At 39.5% G+C, this 8,721-nt stretch overlaps 1 protein-coding gene and 1 long non-coding RNA gene across 2 annotated transcripts in view; both read left to right on the forward strand.

Moving 5' to 3' along the window:
• The first annotated feature begins 472 nt into the window (after positions 1-472).
• LOC113646400 lies at positions 473-3,477 on the forward strand. The gene is made up of 2 exons (XR_003441426.2): positions 473-917; positions 2,190-3,477. It is a non-coding gene; the product is annotated as an uncharacterized LOC113646400 (long non-coding RNA).
• A 3,378-nt stretch (positions 3,478-6,855) lies between these two features.
• entpd2b (ectonucleoside triphosphate diphosphohydrolase 2b) overlaps positions 6,856-8,721 on the forward strand; it is a 4,417-nt gene continuing 2,551 nt past the window's right edge. Inside the window, exons 1-3 of the mRNA XM_027152712.2 lie at positions 6,856-7,144; positions 8,006-8,123; positions 8,497-8,647. Of these exons, the coding sequence (XP_027008513.2) occupies positions 7,028-7,144; positions 8,006-8,123; positions 8,497-8,647 (386 nt within the window). The 5' untranslated portion in view covers positions 6,856-7,027. The remainder of the gene's footprint in view (positions 7,145-8,005; positions 8,124-8,496; positions 8,648-8,721) is intronic.

Consider the following 8,721-nt stretch of genomic DNA (forward strand, 5'->3'; position numbering starts at 1 on the left):
GCTAAGAAAAATAACTCCAGTAGCATAACAGAATGTTGGATTCTACAAAGCCAACATAATAACGTTCAATGTCACCGTAAAATAGTGAGTGAGTGAGTGAGTGAGTGAGTGAGTGAGTGAGTGAGTGAGTGAGTGAGTGAGTGAGTGAGTGAGTGAGTGAGTGAGTGAGTGAGTGAGTGAGTGAGTGAGTGAGTGAGTGAGTGAGTGAGAAAAAAAAGCTTATCCTTATGTCTAAGATCACTATATTGAACCTGTTCTTTTTAAGGTCCCCCTGTAACTTCACCTTGACAAAACGCTTTCTTTTCACAGGAACAACACTAATGCAGTAGTGACTAACAAATCAGCACCAGTATCATTACAAACATTACAGATATTTAAATAAACCTATTTAATGCTTACCCCTTATGTATACTATATATAAGCTTATCCCTTATGTGGTGTGTTTGGTGTATGTACACAGTAGGGAGACGTCTGGGATTTATTTACTTGTGTAGGTAGGAAGCACCTGCTCTGGTCTCTACCCAATTAAGAAGACTCTGCAAAGAACAGAATGTTCGCACGGACTATCTCTCTCTCTCTCTCTCTCTCTCTCTCTCTCTCTCTCTCTCTCTCTCTCTCTCTCTCTCTCTCTCTCCCTCTCTCTCTCCACCCCCCCACTTCTACACACAAAGCAAAGGCGGTATCCACGCCTGTTTTTAAGGGCGGTATCCATGCCTGTAGCTCATACAGGAACTGAAAAACAACACAGCAGCAAAAGAAAGAAGACTGCAAGACTGTAAGGCAAATATTGCATCTCTCTCTCTCTCTCTCTCTCTCTCTCTCTCTCTCTCTCTCTCTCTCTCTCTCTCTCTCTCTCTGTGGACACCTGCAATAAACTATATCAGCGTGATTTATGAAGATCTACTAAAAGAGCCCAGGTAAACTCTTTTGTCACTTTATATATACTGTATATATGTACTGTATATACCTTAGATTACTCATTCATTTCATGATATATAGGATCACAGTTTATTTACAGTATCAAACAAAAAAGAAACCGGACATTTTAAATGCTTTAATAAATTTGGCTGTTATAACTCAGATATTATATCATATACACTTTGTTGTATACTGAAGGACTGATGATGAAGATCATGTCATGTTGCTAATCTTTTAAAATACCATTTAAAATAAATGTATGCTACGTTTCTAACAATTGGATATCAATGTATCATAATAATACAACTTTTTATAAGTACATACTTCAGTAGAGTGTCTTCTTGTTGGAGATCAAAAGTATACACACCCCTGTAGAAATGACAGGCTTTTGTGAGGGGGAAAAATCAAACCAAGGTAAATCATGTGTGAACGCTTCTGTTTTCCAGCCTAGTGTGGGAGTTAAAAATCAAGAATAGAATTTGGAAATGGACCAAATTCTAAGTAATTCTGACTGAATGAAAGTGGAAAGGTCGAGTAAGTCAGAAAACGATGGAAAGTCAGAGAAATTTCATTTACAGCGGTTTCCCAAACGCTTCGGAAACACGTTCGATGGTCAGGTGTCCGTATAATTGTCCATATGACGCATTGTGGATACTGCAGTGTTTCCCGCATGTCTACTGTATAAGAGCGCAAATTCAACTTCTGACAAATCATTTGTCCAGATTAAGTCAGTTGAAAAAATGGTGAGGTAGTGTGCGTGGGTAAAGATTAATCCTTTATTGTTTTTTCTCAAAATTACTTCTTTCCCACGACTATAATTGTAGAGTTCAGAGGATCGACCTTTAGAAGTTAAAATATACTCTGCGGTGTGTTATTGACGAATGAAGCTAAATCTGTTCTAACCCCGAAGGTTATTTTACTATGAGTAAAAAGTATTTTCTTCCCATCCTTTTTATATCATATCAGTTATGACAGTTTTTTTTTTTTTTTAGAATGACTGTTTACTGTTAATGTCTGTGAAATATGTGTGGAAAGTCTTCCATCACGGAATCTTTTTCACGAGCTGAAACTGGAGACTCCTTCCAAAAGTGCTAAATGTTCCCTCAGAGAAAACAATAACTTTTATGTAAGGTGTCCCTATGTAAACAATAATTAATTGATTAATTGATTAATGAGCATATTACTATATAAAGCTGTGAAAAACACCAGTCAGAATGATCTGTGGTATACTTTGTGATCCAAGTAAAAAAAACAATGGTGTGTATTCTCAGGTTGAGAGATCTCCAGTTGGACCTCTATCTGAGTGCTGGAAGGATGGGAGAAAATAAGCAATGGCTGCTGACACCCAATTCACATCCCCACACCAGCTGCCTGAAAAAGTGTTTGCAGAATTATTTTGGTTCTCAGCCTGATGTGGAACAAGCGATTCACTCTGATCATGTGACGCACCGTTCTATTTGGTCCAGAAAGCTTTTAATTGTGGCTTTTCTCGCTGTGCTCGCTCTGGCTGTCATGGGACTTTTGCTGTTCTGGAACTACCAGTGCATCTTTGTTTGGCGGATGTGCTACGAAGGCCAGGATCTCTCCGGCGTTTCTGAAGCTGGAGACATATGAAGAGTACATGTGACGGAAAGAAACGCATCTAAATCACACGCTTGAGTTATACAGTAAACGTATACAGTACACGCCTTTGAACTTGTGATGATGAATAGAAGTCATTTTGCACCGTTGATGCACTGATGCTGCTTTTAGATTTCGAAAAACTGTGAGGCGTAATTGTGCCAGCTAGTGAATAACGATTGATTCAGAGTATCTGTTTATAATGACAATAACTCATTCAGTTACAGTGGTCACAGTTCAGCCTTATTAAATTTATTGCAACCTTTTCGAGTTTGCTGGCATCGTGTGCCTTGGATTCAATTGTGTGACATACTAGAGATGAAAAAAGATACTGCCTCACCACAAGCCACCAGAACAGATTCGGTGTGTACCTTAGCACTACTGATTCTGCAAGTCTCTGGAACGGATAATGTGTTTTGATAACAGAGTGCTGTGTAGTAACTGATCTGATCTGGTTACGGTGAAGGCATGTGGTTTTCATCATTCACTCCTCATCAAACCATTCACTGAATTCTCGTGCCTTGTATACGGGATGAAGTGGAGTCCTGTGTGTCCCCTGCCTTGTATCCTGAGTCCCTGGGCTGGGCTCCATGTTCCCTGTCATATGTCTCAGGGAACATGGAGCCCATCCCAGGGACTCAGGGTACAAGGCAGGGGACATACAGGACAGGTTGCGAACCCACAACCCAGGAGGTGCTAGATAAATACAAAGTAATACTGAAGTTTATTTCCATATCATACACAGCACACACACTATCACTGCACTGTAATGACTATATAGTGAACACAGCCTTTTAATGATTTGACTGTGCACCACAAGAGGGAGGTGAAGACCACAAGAAAAGAGTGTGAACTCTCTGGAATTGCCTGTGTTTCTGATGTTCATAAAGTTTGAACTTGTTCAATAGAATGTGAATAAATATATTTTAAATAGTCAAATCAATATCGTGAATTCTTTTGTAGTTCATTATTATAATTTTGTTTTTCCCAGGACGTTAGTGGTAAAGCCAGGATACAGACAGCCCTGAAAACAAGAAATCACAGACGAAAACTCTCTAGGTGACCAAATGTATTTGTATACAATTAGAAAAGAAATTCAGTTCTGTTTTTATATGACTATACTGTAGGAAGTCTTGCTTTGAGGTTTGTACGCAGTTAAATTGACCGCTGGAGGTGAACCGTCCCATGTCTAGGAATGGAAACGGCACTATTCAAGGGAATCTGTCTTTGTCAGTTTTGCTTTGGAGCAGAAGAAGTGGAAATCAAGACGGCTGAATACACGGAGCGGGGGGGGGGGGGGGTCTTGGCTCACTCACCCATGCCAGCACACACCGTGCCAAACAAGAACAGCTTAGACTTTGGATTCAACCCAACCACATCAATTCACTCTTTTAAACAGTGGAGGTATTTCAGTGGATAACTAATCCAGGGGTGTTTTTTATAGCCTGATCCATGACTCTGCAAGATTATCAAACAGTATCTGATTAAAAGAAAAAATGTATAACTGTCTTCTGTGGATCGTGTCTAATCTCAAACAAGAGTTAACTTTAAAAAAGAAAGAAAGAATGGCAGGATGCTGTCTTTAAACAAGTGAGTTATACGTGCAGTCGGCTCTTTAAGGGCCGGAGCTTATCTGGATCTCCTGCTGTTGGTTTCATTTCTAGATAAACATTTTTTTGTGGTAGTCTATAAAAGAAAGCGTAGACACCATACACTTATATACTTATTAATAAAACCTCATGTAAAACGGAAACCGCTTTCCAAACTCCTTAAGGCTGTATTTTTTTGCAATCATTTTACAACATTAGTTTTCTAGAGGTTTGTTTTATTTTCCTGAATGCAGCACGGAAACCACTGAAGTGTTAGGACAGGATTAACGTTACGTCTAATTACTACATCTGAATCACTTATAACACGTTAGTGAGCTTTTATTGTTCAGTGCTTCACATTTGAGCACATTCAGAGAGAAAAACCCAGCATAACATAACCCCATCTGTGTTATTGAACAAGAACGAAAGAAAACATGCTTCAGGTGGTGGAATGAACTTCCCCTAGAGGTCCAAACAGCTGAGTTACTGGTTATCTTCAAATAACGGGTGAAGACCTACCTTTGAAACTAGCACTTATTTTTGCTGTTTGTTTTTATGTATATATGAAAAAAAAAACCTGAACAGAGTTTTAGGTTGATGGTATCCTGTCTGTAACCTAGTGAACCATTCATTCATTCATTCATTCAATTCAATTCAATTCAAGTTTATTTGTATAGCGCTTTTTACAATAGACATTGTCTCAAAGCAGCTTTACAGAACATAAACATAGAGCAGAAGGAAGGAAGACATAATTAATGATAAAGGAAATAACGAATAATAAAAGAAATAAGAATTTACAGAATAAAAATTCTAGGTTATTATTAGATGTATATAGTTCACAATGTGTATGTATTTATTCCCCTATGAGCAAGTTTGAGGTGACTCAGGCAGCAGTGGCGAGGAAAAACTCCCTTAAATTGGTAAAGGAAGAAACCTTGAGAGGAACCGGACTCAAGGGGGAACCCATCCTCATATGGGTGACACTGGGGGTGTGATTGTAATATACAGTCAGTTAAATGTTGTATTGGTGTAAGGATCATGGACTTCGGATCTCCTTAGTATCAAAGAGTCTAACTGGAGATGTCTCAGGATTCTTAGAGTCGGCCTCGGTTCAGTGGACGTCCAAAGGCTTCGTCCCATAGAGGACGTTGGGAGCTGGTACAATGTCTGGATGCCTCGGGATGGGTACAAAGAGAGAAGCAGTGGAAAGGGATTAACATTGATTTTCTACCGCTTATCCGAACTTCTCGGGTCACGGGGAGCCTGTGCCTATCTCAGGCGTCATCGGGCATCGAGGCAGGATACACCCTGGACGGATTGCCAACCCATCGCAGGGCACACACACACTCTCATTCACTCACACACTACGGACAATTTTCCAGAGATGCCAATAAAGCTACCGGGGGAGGAAACCGGAGTACCCGGAGGAAGCCCCCGAGGCACGGGGAGAACATGCAAACTCCACACACACAAGGCGGAGGTGTGAGGCGAACGTGCTAAGCACTAAGCCACCGTGTCCTTTCTCCCAAGTGAACCAGTGTTAACGTATCCATCAATACGTCAATGAATATCGATGCAAATATAAATGCTTTATAAAGTCATAATTCAGCTTCTGGGAATTCACTGTCTCGCCTGTTTGGTTTCATATTTGAATTATTTATTTTAAAAAATATCCAAACTTTTAGTTACCTCTATAGAGCTTCTACCAGCAAATAATGAACACAGGGTTCTTTTATGTAGGTGATCCCTCCTCACTGTAGGTGATCAGGGATGATGAAGAGTCAGCCAGTGAAGGTTATACAGAACATACATGACAACAGGAAAAAACGGTGTGGAGCGGTTCTATAAATTTGCATCCGGCTTCACGTATATGTTGCCATCGATTAGTCTTTGTTATATTGACAAATAGGAACCAGTGGAGAAAGGAAAGATGTGTGTATTCTGAGCCGACATCATAAAACCTTTCGTTCTGTGAGGACTGAATGCAAGAAATATTCTCTAGGGCTCCTGATTCACAGCTCCCTGCTTTTTGTTTGTTTTTCTGCATGAGTTCTTCTCCTTTTGTTTGAATAGGGTTTCTCTGGGTTCTATGGTTTCCGTCTACCTTCCAAAAAAACTTCATGGCTGTCGGTGGACTGGCTACACTAAATCACCCCTAAATCACCCCTAAATCACCCCATCCAGGATATATACACTACAGCTTTATCTAAAGCAGTCTACAATCTCTTAGGACTAAGAGGTTTAGGATATTAGATGTACGTAATCTGAAGTCGCACCATGCTTAATAAATAAATAAAAATAAATGTGTAAATATTTAGATTTTAATTGTTGAATAAACAACACATAGAAAATGCTCATTATTATTATTATTATTATTATTATTATTATTATTATTATTATTATTACTATGTGCTTAGCTAAATTTTCTTGATTGTAGGTCATTCATACGGAAAAATAAAAATACAGATTTCCATATTAACTGCAGCATAATCAGTTCAAAATGACATTGCACAAGAATTATAATAAGTAAGTAAGTAATAAGTTTAAAAAAATCATAAACCTCAGCCATTATAGTAAGTTACTATAATGGCTGAGGTTTATGATTTTTTTTGTTCTTAGAAGCTAGTATTGTGATCCAGACATTTTCATTCAGACCTGAGATTGATGCAGATCGTCTTAACTGAGAGAGAGAGAGAGAGAGAGAGAGAGAGAGAGAGAGAGAGAGAGAGAGAGAGAGAGAGAGAGAGAGAGTGTTCAGCATGATGACCGCTCTACAGATTCACAATGATCTTTGTGCTGCGATGCTGTTGGGAAACTGGGCCCAGGCCGTCTAATGTAACAGTTAACTGCCTGTGCGTGGTGCAGCATTAAGATCAGCCCAGATCCTTTTTGAAGACAAAATGGACAAACAGCGCAGTTGGATCGTCGTCTCGGTCGTGCTTCTTCTCTTCGCCTCTGTGGCTCTGCTCCTGCTCACCGTGCATGTGGACGAGATCCAGGAACCTCCACAGTATATGGTAACTTTTTACTTCAGTTATAGCTTAGCACTTTACTTCTGTTCTCGTGTCCTTGTGTCAGTTCTCTTTCAGTAGATTAACTTTTTCATAACTTTCTCACTTTTCAACGAAAAAAAAAGCATTCAGTTTGTCAGTATTGTGACAAAAATACATTTCTGGCAACCTTTTTTGTACATCTGTGTAATAATTGACATATATTTTATATACTTTACATATCTTTTACATAAGTTTGCTCCGCATTAGCCCTGTTCAGACTGCATTAGATTTACATGTCATTTTTATCGCCGTGAACTTTATTGTTAAATGAATGAATTCTTCGTTAAAGCTGCGTTACCTCACAAATGAGCACATGCACATGAGAAAGAAAAAAAAATGACTGAAGACATTTTACATCCTTTAGTGATAGGAAACATTACAAAGAATTTGAAAGAAGATGAGAAAAATGATCAAAACACGAGTAGAAATGGTTCTGCTATGGATCTGTAAGTCAAGCAGTAATGTTTTCTTTTATACAGTGGTGAGAAAACAGCTTTAAGTTGCTCGCAGAAAAGATAAAAACCTCTCAGAGGAATACAGCTGTTCAGCTTACACCCTTACTCCTACGTCAGGATACTGTAAATGCATCCGGTACATCTGTCCTGCATCTCCCATGATCCTATATTTTATAGACAGGCAAATCTTTCGGGATGAGTTTCTGTCTCACATGCCAGAACTGTTGGAATGCACAATGATGCGTGAAAGAAAGATTTCTTTACAAGATTGTTCATCGTGTATTTTAACGCTGTGACCAGAGATTAACGCTATAATACGTGACGTATAAGCAGCTCATAAGTGAATATGAACAAACTCTCCTCCTGACAGTATGGGGTTGTGCTGGATGCCGGTTCCTCTCACACGACCGTCTATGTGTACAGATGGCCAGCGGACAAACAGAACGGCACGGGTGTGGTTACCCAACACAGCGAGTGCAAGGTGAAAGGTCAGAGAAAGAATTATAATCACTCAGTTCACAGAGGACATGAGTAAGGAATAAAACAATCACTGTTTGTAGGAAAATGATCAACAGTGGTTTGGTGTGATGTGGCCCGGCATGAAGCGGGATAACCGGTAACACCCTGGAGTTGAACGTTTTCTAATAACAGCACATTTTGATGTGGTTTATTCCTCTTATACCACAGAAATTTGCCTACGATTTAAAATTGTAATTAATTAGTAAACGTTTTATGATGTATTTATAGTTATGTTTAATGTTAGCAGCTATAAAGAGTTATTCCCTAAAAGAGTTTCTCTTTTCTTGTTTTTTTACTCCAGCCTTTGATAAGTTCATATTTTACGCCAATGTGCCACTACAGGAGGAGGGATTTCCAGCTATGCTGGTCAGCAAGGGGCCGCAGGCCGCAGTCTGGAAGCGTGTCTCAATCAAGCCATGGTGGACATTCCCCCAGCACGGCATCACCTCACACCTGTGTACCTGGGAGCTACGGCCGGCATGAGGCTCCTGAAGTGCGTAGGACTTTTTCAATTTCTCTGCTGGAAAATATATCCGAGTTTCTACGTCGTCTTCTATTTTTTTTCTT

This window comes from Tachysurus fulvidraco, chromosome 21, assembly GCF_022655615.1.
Source record: "Tachysurus fulvidraco isolate hzauxx_2018 chromosome 21, HZAU_PFXX_2.0, whole genome shotgun sequence".
Taxonomy (NCBI): Eukaryota; Metazoa; Chordata; class Actinopteri; order Siluriformes; family Bagridae; genus Tachysurus; species Tachysurus fulvidraco.